At 37.3% G+C, this 17799-nt stretch overlaps 1 protein-coding gene across 2 annotated transcripts in view; it reads right to left on the minus strand.

Annotated features, from left to right (window-relative positions):
• Window positions 1-957: 957 nt before the first annotated feature.
• Window positions 958-17799, minus strand: part of LOC134851244 (uncharacterized) — a 29362-nt gene continuing 12520 nt past the window's right edge. For both annotated transcript variants that reach the window (XM_063867242.1, XM_063867243.1), the window contains one exon: window positions 958-5583. In XM_063867242.1, coding sequence (XP_063723312.1) covers window positions 1187-5583 — 4397 coding nt within the window. In that variant the 3' untranslated portion in view covers window positions 958-1186. The remainder of the gene's footprint in view (window positions 5584-17799) is intronic.

The raw sequence follows: 17799 nt of genomic DNA on the forward strand, positions 1-17799 counted from the left end.
AAAATAAAAGATCGACTTTCTCACCTGGTTTGAAGATAACATCAGTCGGAGTGTCTGCTAAAATTCTCTGCATAGAAAATGCCAGGATATTCCCTTCATTGTTTTCTGTCATTCTGTCAGATTTTAAAACTTAAACGCGAACAACCTTGAATTAATTCTTAATTTAGAAACTGAAAGAAGTTTTTGTGTGTTTTGACAAATTTGAGCGTTTTTGATTTGATAGCCGATTTTTGTGAAATTTGTGAAATAATAAATGGGAAGGTGCTTTTGTTGTGACTTGATCTGAAATTTGATTTATTTGACAAACTCAATTCTTACTGCTAATTTTGAGGGGATTAGGAAGCCTGAAAATGATGGTATCAGTTAACTACTCCTAATCCACCTAGTTAACTAGTTGATATGAATGGAATCAGAACTAAGCCCCCAATTTAGATTTTCCATCACATTTAGACCGTATCAGAATTAAAATTGACTGGAAATATTTACCGAAATCACCATTAAGTTTGAATTAACTCATTTCATAGCAATCCATCTCCGTTCTCTTGGGAATGAAATCGTCCCCACCTCAGTAACAATTTTCAGAAGCCCTATTTTGGAGAAAAGTGCGAGGATCAACCGTCGAACCCACCCCCTACTCGATTTACATGAAGAGGGCGGGGTCGTGGGGGAGAAGCTAAGATTTTTCAGCAACTTAGTTCAAGGCCAACATTAATATTAATCTGATTTTTTAAAAAAGAAATCCAAAAACAACGGGTTTTTCTTTTAATTTTAAAATTAATTAGATCACCATTAATGTTGTCCTCTCGAACATATTATCTGATAAAACTCAAATTTTCTGACGGTGAAATTTTTTTGGTAATGTTGATGAAAAGATCGTTCCAAGAGCCCAATTTTAGTGAAAAGTAAGTATAACAGAGGAATCTTAATTAAACAATTTCAACATAAACAAATGCTCAACAGTACATGAAGATATCTGCGATGGAAATAAAATATATCCAAGTTTTTTTGAAGAAGCTTACAACAATTAGACAGAAAGAATCTTTGGGGAGTTTATAATATGATATATAGGGACGATAAACGAATGAAGCGAGTTTGAGAGTTTTATTAGGATTCACTTATTCAAAGGTCAAATTTAAGCCACTTCTTTGAAATTCTTGTCCTTTTAAGGAAGGCAACTTCAGATGGTTTACATGACCGGGGTAATCAGAATCTTCCTTCCTCCTAGAAACTGGCCCTGGCGATGCTTCAAAGCTTCCAGCCCTAGTTGCCGGTTGTTGAAGGAAAGATTCGCGGTACATGCACGTGTGATTGAATCATTGCTTATCTTCAACATATCTCCATTCGGTTTGAACTCCTTGAAAAAATCCAGAATATCAGCTGGACGAACGTCAATCGGCAGTCCCGAAAGCCGAAGAGTAATGGGGTCGAACCCGAGAGTCGATTTAGAATCGTTTGCAGAATTAGACGATGAAGCTGCTGAGTTGGTTTTGGGTGTGGGAGTCGGTGGTTGGAACGGGCTTTGAATCTGACCAAATGACGTAATGAGTTGAATAAGTTGAGCTCCAGTTACAGCTCGAAGAGATATTTTATTGGGTCCTAGGAACGTCTGATCGAACTCAGATGCCGCTTTGCACTCGATCACATTTGCTAACAAAACAATAGCTTCGGCAACTCTACCTTGCTCATTCGTTTTAATCGTGATTCGGTTATCTCGCACCGACAGTGACTGCATGAGTTGTATCAAGTCACTTTTAATCACAGTCAAGGGTAGATTAGTTATATGAACCCCAAACTCGGGTTTCTTGGTAATAGCGCCAATTGGAGGCAGGGGCGGGCCTGACTTTTTCGCCGGTGCAGTCGGCTTTTCCTCTGCTTCAGCTGCAGCAGTAGTAGCTTCGGCAGGCACTGGTACAGGGGTTTGATTTTGACTGGGAGTAGCTGCAGTTTTAGCAGCTGGTGTCAGCGAACTATTGGAGGAGCTTCCTTTCTTCTTGAAATCAGCAATCATTTTCTCCATATCCGCTTTTCGCTTGGGTTCCACTTTTACCTGGTTGTCCGCAATTTTCAAGCCCGTTTTCAAAGTACAAAACTGCGCATCCATCGAGTTCTGCATTTGGACAAAGGCGGTTGAAACTGCACGCATGAAAGTGACGCTTACAATCTTACAAGGCCGCAGGAGTTCTTGTAGTTGCTTAGCTTCGCATCCCTTTGGGATTCCGGATACCATTGCGATTACGTAATCATTACTTAATTCTTCCATGTCAGCCAATGCGATTGGACGCAATTGAGCCAATGGGAATCGAGAAACGACGTCAACTATAGGACACGTCTCCACTTTAATCTTTTGACTCATGAAAAAACTGTCATTCTTACATAGAGCCTTTTCGCGATCACTAGACGTCTGCAAAATCACAATTGCCTCCCGCTTGTCGGAGAACAAAGCGACTCCATTCTTCCGAATGTGAACGTCCACAAGCAAGTTTTCCAAATCTGTCGCCAAAATACGAGGCGGCAAATCGGACACTTTAACTATGCAGTCTTGCAAATTTCGCTCTTCGCAATTCGGTTTTGTTTCAGAAGCACTTTCAGCTTCGGGTTCCGACGTGTTTTTGTCACTCGCAGTCTGATTATCGCTTTCAGTGACCTCAGTTGAGCTTGCAGATTTGTTAACACTTGCGACCGAAGGCGAAGGCTGGATGTTGTTGGTTCCTTGCTTGAAATCATCTTCACTTATTTTACACACTATCACATCAACGTTGCAAAACTTCTTCTTTTCCAGTTCCAAGAAATGAGACTCCGGGTTCTCGCAGGTCATGAGGAACGCCTCCGAAGTGAATCCTCCCGGATCCCTCTTTAGTACAATATGAGACTCAAAAGAAACAAACAGAAAGTTTCTCACACTTTCAAGGCTGATACAAAGAGGCTTTTTGAACAAAAATTTATAAAACTGAACCGGGTAAGCTGATCTTTTGCAGCTGCGTCCCAAGCTATCTCCGCCTTCACGACCAGATCCGCTACTTTTTTCTACAACAGTTGGCGGCTTCTTCTCTGGTTGTGATTTGTACTGCTTGTATATTCTAGAATATTCCGAGCTCTCAATTGCAAGGATCCGCATTGGATGATCTTGCAGCTTCTGATTGTTCATTCTCAAAGCTGTTACTTGCTCTTTATCTTTATCAAACTCAACATACGCTTTTGTAGCGTCATTGGGGTCAAATACTACGTGCATGACTTTAAGTTTCTTGAAGAACTCTCGAATGTCGCGTTTGTCGAATTTTCCCGCGGGTAGAGCCATTACCTCTATACATACATCCTCGGGACACTGCTTCGATTTCGATTCGCCGTCTTTTCCATCTCGTTTCGTATCGTCGGCCGAGTCGATACTTCTCGGAATTGATCGCCTTCGACTGCTTCGCGATTCGCTTTTCTCTCTCGGCTCTCGCGCGCTGCTCGGGGATCGATTGCTCTTCGAGTTCGAAATTTGCGCCGAAGATGCCACGCGATTTTGATGATCTTTTATCCTCTGATAAGCTTGACTGTCTGTCAATTTTACAATCTCCACTTTTCTGCCAAACAGATTTCGCAAAGGTGTTGCGCAATATCTCTCAGAGTCTTTTCTACATGGCGCTCTAACATACGCGGAAATTGAATCCAAAGATGCCGCATCATCGGAATATTCGACGTAAATATCATCAACTTGTAGTTTTTCCCCGTTTAGAACATGAGTCATAATATCATCGTTGTTAACGTTATGAGGCAGGCCAGAAATACGAATAAACTCTCCCTTGTAGCTGTTGCCTTTAAGTGACACGTAGATTTCGCGGTTCATTTCAGTTTGGAACTCTTTATAGGCCGCGTCGAAAACGTCTTTACTGGAAGTCGAGATTCGTACAGTTTCATTTAAAAACCGTTTGCCATGAAGCTGCATACACTTATCTGCCCCTCGCTCGTCCTCGAAGCGAAGATAAACAACACAGTGATTTTTCTTCGCAATAATAATCGGCTTCATATTCGTTTTACAGTGACTGCTAGACAAGAAATCTCTGATATCTGAATCGGTCACATCGATCGAAACTTTTTCCATTACACAGTAAAAGTGACTCTTTTGCACTTTGCTGGGCGGAGGCGATACTGATGACCTTGAATCCGAAGTATGTGGTCTTTTGTTACTACTTCGGTCACGTGAATTCGACCTTCGCCTTCGTGGTTTCTCTTCATCGTCACGTGTGTCATTGGACTTGCTTGAATTCTCATCTCTGGACGACCATTTGGATCCAGAAGAGTTTCGATCTGCAGCCGCGACGACATCAGGCATCGAGCGCGAGTTTCGATCCCGATCTATTCGCTCGAATGAACTCCGATCGCCCAATTTCCGCTCATTATCTCTCGCGAAATCAGGAGGCGGATCTGCAACTTTACTCACTACAGAAGTCGCAACTGTTCCCGCACTTTGTGGCCTTATAAAGCCAGGAGCAACCGCTGGCATACGAGCAAGATTAGTCATTGGACCAAACATTCCAAAGTTTTGACCAGGAGCCGGTTGAGCATTTGGAGCCGCTGGTTTCAGCTGGATATTAAAGTTTGTACTTCCATCACTGCTGGTAGGCAATCCTTGGACAATTCCTTGATTTGAGCTGGCTTGGGAAACCGGAGGTCTCTGGAAAGGCAAGCGCGGGCGGAAATTTGCATTAATGTTGATTTGATTTTGGCCAGGCGTCTGTTGATTTTGGACATTCATGGGTCCTTGCGTCATCTGAGGCTGTTGCTGCATGGGCACATTGGGTCTAGCAGATCCCCGCACTATGTCAAAAGCTCCTGGCCTCGCTGGTCTAGCTTGAGGCGTTGTGGTGATTTGAGGTCTGAACCCCGCATTACCATCCATTTGACTTCTAACAACGGGAAATCGACCCCTTGGCTCAAACGCCCCTCGAGGTCTGAAGCCAGCATTGGCTGGACGAATTCCTTGCGGTTGCATTTGATTCAGAGCTGGTGTATTCTGCTGGCCTCCCCCGCCTTGCATGTGATTCGGAACCATCGGTCGCTGCGCTGGGAACCTTTGGTTGGCAAACTGCGGTTGTCGGGGATTGAACACATTCGCTGCTGATGGCGGAGCCGAGAGTCTATTCTGTTGGTTCTGCCCATTTATCACTGAGTTATTGGGCTGCATTTGAATCGGCAATTGGTTCGGCTGCAAACCACTCGGAGCCGAAGATGGAGGCTGAAATCGGTTTTGAGGCACAATTTGTTGTTGTTGTACCTGCTGTGCCTGAGGGGTTTGTTGTTGTTGTTGTACTGGCATTTGTTGATGCTGCTGTTGTTGGGGAATAAATTGGGACGCAGGCGTAGCCGTAAACGCGTTGTTGAAACTAGCTGCTTGGACAATCGCAGCACCATTTCGTAGTTCGTCAATCTTAGCTTGCATTTCGTGTTTGCTACTCAAGTAAAGGGTAACAGGCGATCCCGAGAGATCTTTTCCATTTTGAAGCATGGCCATCCGTCCGTCTTCGTCCGAGGCAAAGGTGATGAATGCCTCCCCGTTGTCTCCTCCAATGATGTGCACTCCCCCATCCGGGATACTTAGGCCTAAATCATTAAATAGCGCCTCCATTACGGAATGAATTTTAAAAATGACAAATTTTCGAGATAGTCAGTTTAAACTTCAATTAGTCAATTTCGCCTTTAACCTATGAAACGATTTTTAGCAGCATTGAGAAAGACCAGTGCGCAACGAGGCTTTCAATTTTTACGGCGTATCTTTTTTCACATCTTAGCTAAAGAGCTACATGCAGTTATTTCGTTGTTTTTCAGCAAGCACAGATCACTATGGCCCTTGTAGCATGTATTTTGAAAGTTAGAAGCATACACACTATCATTTACTTCACACACACACAGGTAATCCACCGAGACCTTCAGATTAGGTTGATTATACGACCGCGAGTTTAGAAGTTAAATTGTTCCAAGATATATCATGTCTTATCAAAGTTAACATTCTTAATTTAAATGAAACTAAGTGCCACCAGATTTGGTTCAATTTCAATTTGTCTGGTGTTTCTCTTATACAGTCAATGGACATAGAAGTTTTCACTAAGCAAATGAAAGATTTTAATCTTACATTTTTCGTCGTTTTCTTTCTGCAGCTATTTAAAATTAAGGGCTGAAATTTTGACGGGTGCTAGATGCAACTATATGGACTGAGCTAGTTCCTTCAAAGTTTGAAAAATTATGTTGTAAAGTCGTGAAATAGCCAGTATATCACAATTAGCTTCACAAGTGTTCTTGCTGTAGAAACGTCCTCGGAAAAAACAATGCATTTGAATGTGTGGGCTCAAATTAAGTCTTTGGGAAGTTGATGAGATTGGCTCGCTCTTTATGCCGAAGAAAAATTACAGACAAAAAAAATTGTAAGAGTTACTTGAACCAGCATTAAAAAAACACCGTAACGTGTATGATTAACTTTGCGCCGATGATCGATATAAAAAGGTAACAAAAGAATTGTTCCAGCAAAGATTTCGAAAAAAAACAACTGCTCTGATACATGCCTATGGTTCTCATAAGCAGTTATAATGTCTTTAAACTTTGGTCAAATTTTTGGTATGAGCGCCCCGGAGATTTTAATGTCTTTATCGTTAAAACAGATACGACAATTGTTTGATGCCGGTCCAAGTATTTTTTTTTTCAGTTTATTTGGTTCTCGTTTTTCCGCGGTATAAAGAGTATGACACGCTTCCCAAAAAAAATAATTTAAGCCAATAATTTCATTTTCGTCGAATTGTTGGCGAGGATGTTTTCACAGAAAGAACACCTGAAACTAATTACGATTTCACATTTTGACCATTATTTGAAAAAGTTACAAAAAGCCGAAAGGTTCCAGGATGTGACTTAGTTTTTTATCTGATTTTAAATTTGTACTGGTTGCATTAACCCACTTTTTTTCAAACTCACTGATTGCTATTAAAGTGATTGCTTTTAAGATAAACTTTTCTTCTTCAACTTCACGACAGAAAACTTAAACTGAGTTTTTGTGTAGTATTTGTTTGGTTAAACTTTTGCAAAAACAATTTCGTTGACTTGAGCGCATTTGATTTCCGATTTTTTCAAAAAGGAGCGAAGTCAGAACAGATCACCCACTCTTAGAAGCAGCAGTGTACCACAATTCCATTATTCTTTTTATCCTCGTCTGGTATTTTTGACGGAACATTGAGTGTCATGAGAATTTAACTATCATTTTGGTTTGTATTCCTGTTTTGGTTTTTTATTTTGGTTTTATGGGGAATGATTTAGTGGATTAGGTGTGTTCATTAACTATTTAATAAAAGTTTATGGTTCTATTCCGCCGTTTTTTGTTTTTCAGTACGAAACTTTTGAATAGCGAACATAGTGTTTAAGAGTCGAACTTTTTTTTTTATTTTTCAACAAATTGATATTTTTGTATGAGAAAAAATCGTGTCAAACGTCTCTAGCTTTTAACTCTCGAAATTTTAAGGTTTTCGTTTAGATTTTCTCTTATTACACCAAAAACGAAAAACGACGCAATTTGAAACAGAAAAATATATTTTTATAGTGTTTTTTAATATTTTCAGGACATTTTGAGCTACTTGCAATCCTAGTTTTCGATATCCTTCTGGTATTTTCTATTTTTCTAGCAGACAATTGGGTGTCACGAGAAATTAACTATCAAATTGGTTTTATTCCTGTGCGTTTTAATGTAAGTTTCGATGCTTATCGCTTAGCCTATTTTTCGATTTCTAACGAGAAAGAACCGAGACTAAGTACTTGAAATCGGCTGTCGTTTTTCAAGAAATAAGTCGTCTCAATGATTCAAAATTAAATATTTTTCCAATTACTGACAATCGTGTGATATTTTTATGCAAATTATTTGCTGACATGCAGCAATTGATATGCCCAATGAAAACTATTAAACGTTTTGGACCAATTGAACAGTCTCTCCCCTAAATCAAAGGAGAGAATTCACTTGGTCAGAAGTAATATTTTTCAGCCAATCAGATTTGAGCATAGTACATGCGGTCCTTATTACTTGAGTTTGCCATTTATTGTTTGGAAGGAGATTGTTCACTTGATCAGTTTAGGTGGGAGATTGTTCATATGGGTTAAATTAGTATTTTGAGAGCTGAAATTTTCCAAATCTTTTATTTTTTAAGCTGTATTTGGTTGATACAAAAAGACATTAGCTTTTAAACAATGAAACTAATTTATTTAAGTGTTACTCCGAAAACTGATATTATCCAAATGACAAAATTAATCAGTATTGCTAAAAATATCCAAGTAGATAATATTCGCAGGTATCAACGTTTTGGTATCAACGATTCATCTTAATACTCAATCATCAGTGTAATTAATCTACTACTTAAGTTTTACAGTCTACATTTATCGGAACGGAAATTGGATACATATTTCTCAGTTAAATCAAAACATATTGCTTTCTCATTAATTCAATTGTCTAATTTGACAATTTTTCAGTTTCTTTTACTAAATTTCTGATGTATTTACACAAAAATCTTCATCCAATCTTCATCAGGAACAGCTCACTTGAATTTGAAGAATGAAAGAAATACTATCCAAAATGTTCTCTAAAACGTTTTCTTCAAATTTAGTAAACTATTGCATGTATTTGGACATGAAGCAGCGCTAATTGTATTCCGTCTATATTTTTCCTATTTAGTAGAACCAACGAATTGAAGGCATCTGAGAGGCCAATACAAAGGAAATGTAGCCCAAAAATTGCAATCCAGTTATGCTTTGAAAGGAGCTAAAAAAAACTCCGTTGATTAATTAAAATCTTTATTGTCAACAAAAAAGAAATTTTTTCACAGGAGAAACCGTGTTTGGTAATGTTGATTACAATGGTGTAAAACATTATTTTAGTCTTCGTGATTCTCAGTATTTTCAGGATGAATTTTTTGTAGTTTCGTCGACACTGGATAACGTTTTGAGTACAGAATTACGCTTTTTCCCATAGATCTCATAGATATCTGATAGCCGGCCTTTTGATAGGCGGAAAGCAAAAATACTGGAAAACTAAATTGAAAAAAATTGAATTGAAGTATACGATTGAACTTGCGCATAACCCTATTTTTCTTCAATTTCTCTGGAAAAAAAAAGAAAAAGCTGTTTGGTGGAACGATGTTAATTTGGTTCTAAGTTGGAAGTTTTCAACCAATCAGAATCGAGCTTTTACATGCAGCGCTTAGCAAATTTAATGCAAATTAAATGCTGGGGTGAAAGATCTTAACTTGGTCTGCGGGGGAGGATGTTAAGTTGATACGAAAAAAACAACAACTGAAACCTAGTAGAAAAAAATAGAAGTGTGTAGTCAGGCAAAACGCAAGCTTTTAAACTTATTTGACACTTCATGACAAAGTAAAACTAATCGTATAACAGCCCCCGCTACGCATAAATAATACTCTGTTAGAGGATTAGACATAAAATTAAGGCCAAACTTGATCATGAAACACAAAAGTGACATATCCGACCAATTTATATGCGATACGCCAATTATCAGGCAAACAAAAAGCCAACAACTTTTTGGAAATGGAATATTTCTAGTTTGAAAGAAAAACAGGTCTGGGTCAGATTAGAACCCGGGACTTTTGCCGCCAATTTTTAATCTATGTGTTATGGCAGTTTTTATTCTATGTGTTGTTCAACTAACTAAACTCATTCAAAATTGGGAGAATCTTTCAAAATGGGAGAAGTGTGCCAGAGATGCGTAGAAATTTGATTTTATTACATACCACGATACAGTGATTCTGGTAAACAAGTTGCTAACCCAAAAAGCTCTATATTCCGATTTAATCATGCTTGCTAATTGGAAGAGTAATAATACCTGTTTTCCATAAAATTTCTCTTCTAAGCTATGATTGCTTGTATTCAGCTCGTAATAAAAATAGTCAGTCAAACTTATTGATGCATATTTTCTACGAGATACCTGATTCAGGACTTGGGCAAGCAATATTTTTCATAGCTTGCCCAAGTTTTTCACTATTTCTTATTTAATAATTACTAAAAAGTTTTAAAAAACTCCAGCTGTAAATATAGAGTTTTTTTCATGTATTCTTTTTAAGTTTTTCTCCTTTTAAACACAACCAGATCTTTTAAAGTTTCGCTGATAACGGTAGCTCTTAATCTATGTGTTGTTCAATTAACTAAACACATTCAAAATTGATTCTTTCAATATGGTAAAAACCATCAACGACTAATCTTCATTAGGATAAATTACAGCTATTAATTTAGAGAATATCTCCATAAAAATTACCTTGACTTCATTTTATTTGATAATTGCGCGCACTCAAAAAATTTAGTGTTCCTCCGACCATTTGAAAATGGGGAGAGATTAGATATTTAGTTGAGTTTTGGTTTATTCTTTTTTTTGTTTTCCACGCAAAATTAGCTACCACAAGTAGACATCAGAGAGAGTTGAATGATATATTATTTTCGAGCTTTTTAGTCGTGATTTCTCGTTTAATTTCGAGTGGGCGAGCCGGCTGACAATAGTTTCTTTTAATAGCTTAAAAGCTTACAATAGCTTAAATTAAGCCCTAAAAACTCAATTTTTCTCTGCTCAAGTTATTTGTTTTGAGTATTTTAGCGCCTTTTTGAAACAAAAACGTCAAAAATTGAGAATTTGGAATTTTTGTTTTTTTGGTCATGTTTCTCCATTATTTCATTTCCAACTTTGGTCATGTTTCTCCATTATTTCATTTCCAATTTCCTTATTTTATTATGACTGTCGAATATGCCTAAGCTTTGTTTTTCATTCAGATCTTTTTATCACACCAAACGACTAAAAAACGACTTTAATTAGAAAAAAATGAGGGTGTTTTTTTAAAAGTATTGTCGGAACATTCTGTGCTACTTGCACAGCAACCAACTATCCTTGTTTTGTTTTCTCTTAAGTTTTAATATTTAAGAAAATATCAAAAAACAGAACATTTCCGGCAAATGGCGTCAAGCCATGAGGTAAAGGTGCGGATTTGAAGAAAAAAGTAGGCAAGTGTGCATATTCGATGAAACGCTGTAAATAATTACTAGCTAGCAGGCCGTTGTCCATTAATGAAAGCAGTTACATTTCATACACCGAATCAGCTCGCGTAAACTTCACGTTTCTCCAAGGAAGCTATCGATGAAATATTTCAAGACTTTTTTATAGCTAGAGTCGGCTTGCAAAAAGTTTTTAATTTAGTCCATTCAAGCTATGAAACTGTGAACAATTTAAAGTTATTTCACAAAGCGCATCGGATGGCGAAATCCTTACTTTTTTTATTTAAGCCATTTAAACGACGCAAGTTTGAAATATTTCAAGAAATTTCACATTATAGGGAAGCATTTCAAGCCGTGAAAGTATGAAATAATTCAATCTATTTCGAACAACGAACTGGTTCGCGAAATATTAAACTTTTCAAAACATGCTATTCAAGCGACTAAAATTTTGAAATACTTCAATTTATTTTATAGAGCAGATTGTTTTGCGATTAATTAAGTTTTTCTTAGCAAACTAAATGAGTAATAGAACTTTGACAAAATTCAAGTTATTTCATAAACCGAATTGTTTCGCGAAAATTTATATTTTTCAAAGCATGGTGGTTGCTGTTTTTAATTGATTCGTTTCATACTGAAATGAAACTGTAGATGCAAAATTTAGGAAAAGAAGTACAGGTACTGTCTAGCCTTCAAGTCGAACTGAGTTCATCTTGTTGAAAGAGTTCCTGACTTTTTCCAAAGTAATACTAGAATAATCCACAATCAAAAGAATGTTTGACAAATCCTGTGTAAACGCCTTTCAAAGCTGCACTGAATGATTTTTCATGGTTTTAGGCTTAGCTTTTTTTAAATTTTGCGCTCAATACAATATTTAAAACTTTGAGACCTTAGCGCATTCAGACTTTATAAAATATACGACTAGCACGCCCGTCCCCAATGATCAATTGGCTCGCAAAAAATTAGTGTTGTTCTAATCAAGCTATTCAATTAAGGAAACTTCGAATAATTTCAAGTTAGGCCATATCGTAAATCGGACTGAAAAACTTTAGGTTTCATAGAACGAATCGGTTCACAAAAAAGTTTTTCTAGGCAAGCAAGGAAACTTTGAAGTAATACCAAACTTTTTATGAAGCATATCGGATGGTGAAACCCTAGATTTTTATACGAAAGCTATTCAAGCTATGAAACAGTAAAATTTTTCTAAGCAAGCTATTCAGGCTTTGAACCTTAGCAATATTTCAAAAATATTTATGAAGTAAACCGGATAGCGAAACTTAAGGTTTTTATGTGGAAACTAATCAAGCGATGAAACAGTAAGTTTTTCTAGGCAAGCTATTAAAGCAAGAAAGCTTTGATCAAATTCACGTTTTTTCATAGAGCAAATCAGTTGGCGAAAAGTTAAAGTTTTTTTAGTAAGCTATTCAAGAGTTGAAATGAATTATTTCCAGTTACTTGACAGAAGTAACTGGTTCGCAAATGGTTCAAGCTTTTCAATGCATGCTATTTACAATACGAAGCTTTGAAATATTTTCAAGTCATTGCACAGACTGATTTGGTTCGCGAAAAGCTTAGGTTTTTCGAAGTAATGTATTAGAGCTATGAAACTTTGATTTATTTCAAGGTATTGGTATTTCAAAGACTGAATCGGTTCGTGTAGAATTCTACTGTATTACATGCTATAGTAACCTGAGCGTACGATTGATTCGTCATTAAGTTAAGTAGTACAGCAAACAAAGGGTAAAGTTCGAAATAGTTCAATCTTCGAAGATATCGTCCCTCCTATGCCAGAAAACAAAATTTGAAAAAATCGGCGAACCCCCACCCCCAAATCGGAACTAAGAAAGCGAATGTTATGAAATTCAGAGGAGCGACACTAGAGATGATTTGACCCCGACATACAAAAAACGGGACCCCTCAGACCCTTTGGGGGCGAGTGATAACGGTCCCCGGAAGTGTAAATGGCCCTATCAGAATTCGGAAACTAGCGGCGGTATTGGGCTCAAATTCTAGTATGTTGTAGGCCTAGTTAAGGGGAGCTTAAGTTTGGACCCCCACTTCCGGTTTTATGCCCTTAGTAAACAAACCCACCCCTAACTTCCGGAAGTCGTTTCCCGGCCACCGATGAACGCAGGGAGCTGAAACTTGGAGGGATGATAGGTAGTGGCAAGATACATCTTGTATTATAATTTGAACCATATCCGGCGGTTGGACCGGAAGCTATTAGCACTTGGAAAAACACCCCCTTAGACCGGAAATAGGCAATTTACGCGAAATAATGAGCGAGGGCACATCGATTTCATTGCTGCAATGGACATAAGATACGGACCCCGAAAAAAGACCCCTGGTGAGTGAAAACCCTCCGGCGACTCCTTCCGGTGTTAAAAGCATTTTCCCGGAAAAAGTGATAATGGACCTTAGAAATGGGAAAACTGGTGAAGAATTGATGGGATATGAATGAAACTTGGTAGTTAAGACCCCCATGGGATTCTGAACCCAAATATAGAAGTTTGACCCCGGTTGACCCCTATTGACCTTAAGTTGACCTTTGGACTTTTTGACCCCAAAATTGCATGGAAAGCCCAATATTAACACCGGAAAGTGGCGTCTTTCCCAGCCAACCCCTGGAAATGAGGATGAGTCACCTTGCTAAAAATTGAGGGGAAAACTTATTAATTGGGAACTAGAGCAGAAGCTGATAGAGATATAGATTTTACATTGCAACCTTGTAGTAGAGGATTTAATTTAAAGTGGACTTGGTAAACATTGGGTTCAATTTAGCTTGGCGAATGCGCTATTAAAAGAATATTAATCAGGGTAAAAGAAAAGTAGTCCCAGAGGAAATTGGTAGTAATAGAGGCGTAGCATGAGAGTTAGGTCTCCTAAACCATATGAACGGACGGGGAATTAACTGGCTTCCCGGAGGTGACTTTTTGGTTTGATTTGACCCCTAATAGACGAACTACGTTCCCCTGATAGCTAGGTTGGGATTGGAATAGAGTTTAGATAGAAATTTTAGATGCCTGAAATGAATTAGCTACCCATAAAAATGGCCTCCCCCTACCCTTGGGAGGTCGGAACGTTAACGGGATAATTAAAATAAAGGCCTTGGGAATAAAGACTGAGTAAACATAGCATGGTTCGGAGGTTGAGTTGAACTCGAGGGCTAAAGTTCACAGAGTTCAGGAATTGGTTGATTAGAATCGTATGACATTTGTTTGCTTGGTCAAATTGTGACAGCTATCGCATACCGGGTATCTAATAAGTGTGAAAAGATTGATAAAAGAAACCGAAGTTGGCAGGTGGCAGAGTTGACAGGGGGAGGGATAAAGCCTTAAAACATGCGCGGACGGGTGATTTAGGCGGATGTCAGGACTGATAGGGAATGGCGTGACTTAACTACAACTAAGTGTAAAAAAAAGATAAGGAATTGGAGGGTACCGGAGAGCCTTTAAGAGTCAGAACAGTGTTAGCTACCATTAAGAGTAGTTGGTTCTCGTCAGAGAAGAATTATTGCGTGCGAACCGAATAGTTGGTTCTCAGTTAGTTAGAGAACAATTTGGGCTACAAGCTAAGTTAGTCGCTTGATTCTCAAACTAAAGTGAGAACGAGTTGGAAGACTTGTTAATGTGAATGTAGATTAGTTAGTGAATGTTAGTTAGGCTATCTAGAGGATAGCGGAATCGTTGTTGAACGATTGATATTGAAAGAAGTTCTCGAGGAGAACGTTAGTTAGTACTGAGGTGTTGATTGAACTGCAGGAGGCAGTTGGTTTAATTAATAGTAATCGCGAACCCCTTTCTTTAATTGAATGATTAATTTATATTTCAGCCCAATATAGGTTACTCTGTATTTGCTTATACTCATATCTTTATTCATTCTTATTATTGGCATTGTTGTTGCGATCGATTATTGATTGACGGGTGAGATACAGTCGGAGGAGCACGAATCACGGGGCGAGCAGCACAGTACAGTACAGAGCAGCCAACCACCAAATCAACCCTTTTGGGATTGTGAACAGTACTGGGAATCGGTTGCCCCGCTGACCTCAGTACCAAAGGGAACATATTGCGGCGGTGTGAAATAGCGAGCAAGACCGGCCTAGAGATATTGTGAATTCCTTCACGTTTACAGTTCGCGAAAAAATTAAATTTTTCTAATCAAGCTTTTAAGCTACAAAACTTTAAAACATAACCAATTGAAGATTAGAAAAGAGTAATGAACGCAAGTGAACATTAAAAAAACACTGTTTTTTTGAAAAAATCTCAACTTTTGGATTTCAAACAAAAAAAAATGGATGCCCTTTAAGCTCTTTGAGATTCTAGAACAATTTATGATTGGCGCTTTTTTGATATTATGAACTCAACTTGAGAAAACTGGATCAATAGGTACAGTTATTTCAATATTTCAAGTTGTTTCAAAAACCGAATCAGTTCGCGAAAAGCTTCAAGTTTTCTAAGCGAGCTATTCAAGCTTTGAAACTTTGAATTATTTTAAGTTACTTTTGTGAACGGAATCGGTTCGCAAAAAGGTTCAGTTTTTCTAAGCAAGCTATTCAAACTACGAAACTTTGAAACCTTCCATTTATTTCATAGACCGAATCGGTTCGCAAAAAGTTTCTCAGCGTGGAGGTTGCTGCTTGTAGTTGAAATGAATCTATAAAGGCAATTTCTGGTCAAAAATAAGCAGTTACTGTCTAGCCTTGAAATTGGATCAAGTTCATCTTCCTCTGATGGTTGCTCTGAACAATTCTTGAACGTTGTGCTTGATAGAAAAGTTAAAACGTTGCGTCCATATCGTATTAGGACTTTCATTTTAGGTATACGACAAAGCTATTAAGTCCGACATTTAAAACTAGTAACTTCTCGTTAAGGAAAACCCTGCTTTATTTAAACATTTCTAAAACATTTTCTGGTCAGACATTTAGATTAGAACTTGTCAGAAAAAAAAAATGCTCGGTACGGGTAATAAGTTCATTCTGTCAATTCTGTAGATTTTGTTTCAGTACACTTGGTGATTGCTTAAAAAATATTTAAATGTACACCTGTTATCTCAACTAATAGAACAAAATTGAAAAACTTTTTTTTTCAATGAATGGTCTAAAGGTCGTTTCATCAGTCCTTATTCAAATGCAACTAAAAAACTTCTTAGTAGTGTCCAATTCTTATGGAAATATTGATACTTTTCTTACAATAACTCAATTATGTCCTGATTGCATTAAAATTTATTAACCATCAAAATTATTTGATCTTCTTCGAGATAGTAAACGGTCATTTTTTGTTGAAAGCGAAAATGATCATAAATCTTCATGGTCAATTGGAAGCTATCTTAGTGCATCAAACTTCACGCCTTTTATGCCCTCCTACTGTGACTAAATATTTTGAGCCAAAATTTTGATTAAAATGTACGCGAAAGGTATGAAAAGCTTAAATTTCGAAAATATTAATGCTTACTAGGAAATGAGAGGTTCGACGCTTTCAGAGGTTCGGCATTAGGTAGATGATTTAAAAAAATTTCAATATGATTCTGAAAATATGATATATTGTACACAGTTAACTCAAAAGAGTTATGGTTCCAATAACTCTTCTTTTGGAAAGTATCTCGCTTAAAAGTTGTACGCATTGAAAAGCATAAAAGTTTATCTTTTAAGTAAACATTTGCTTTTCATTTGATCAATTTGGCTTAGAAGTCCTCAATAGTTTTTTTGCTAGTTCTTTTAATGCCAAACGGCGCTATCGTTTTCTAACACTCAAAAATTGTCACATTTGTTCATTTTTGCCCTTGCTGGTTATTATGCTGTGTGCTTCCTGACCGAACAACGATTTTCAAGTCTTTTAATCGTTGCAGTGTTGATAGTTAAACATCGCTGCTCAACTACAGAGATTTTTCTATAGCTATTTGTCTATACCTATATTTGGTCCTATCTTGTGTTTGGATAAAAAAAGATGCTATTAGAAAAGGTGGTATTTTTGCGATTTCTACCCATGATATCTACCAAACTTGTTCTTTGTAATACGCTTAAGCTAATCCATTAATTAACTAAATTGCGAAGTTTTCACTGTTTGTCAATTTCAATGTTTATGTTTATAAAATAAAGTTTTCTCGTAAAATTTGTCGTATTTTGTCATGTCCTGACATAACTCGTTTTGATATTCAAGCAACACTATTTTTTTTCGTTTGAACGCTCAAGTACCAGATTAAAAGACCAGCAGTTTAATTTTAAACACATTCGATATGCTTAACAAAAAACCTTTTCAATGCTTCAGCAACTCCACGTTGTTTGCCATATTAAACAATTATTTTTTTAGCTATTACCAAAACTAAAAAATTATTTTTATTTGACCAAAAAATGTTCAAATCCTTACGAAAACATATATTCAATGACTTGAGAACCAAAAACACCAAATTGTAACTCGTCGGTTGTCGCTTCTCAAATAGGTACAGTGGGTGAATAGAGATTGACGAAAAAACTAAGATCCAGGTTTGCAAACCCCGATTTACTTATGAAATTTTCGATTTCAATCGATCTTTATCCGAAAATGAATGAAGCATATAGCTTTTTTGTAACTTGAATTTTTTTATTATTTGATGATGCAGATGCACTAAACAAAATCTGAAATTGAGCTTCAGCTTTGTTTTTTTTGTCCACTAAATGATTAAACAACTTTAAAAATTTGGATCTACTTAACAATCTCCCCCTTTTCAAGAAAGGGGGGATATTTTTTAGTAGATACCATGGGGGGGGGGGGGGGGGAGATTCTTAAGTAGACACAATAGGGGGGGAGATTGTTAAGTAGATCCAAA

This window comes from Symsagittifera roscoffensis, chromosome 7 (genome assembly GCF_963678635.1).
Source record: "Symsagittifera roscoffensis chromosome 7, txSymRosc1.1, whole genome shotgun sequence".
NCBI lineage: Eukaryota > Metazoa > Xenacoelomorpha > Acoela > Convolutidae > Symsagittifera > Symsagittifera roscoffensis.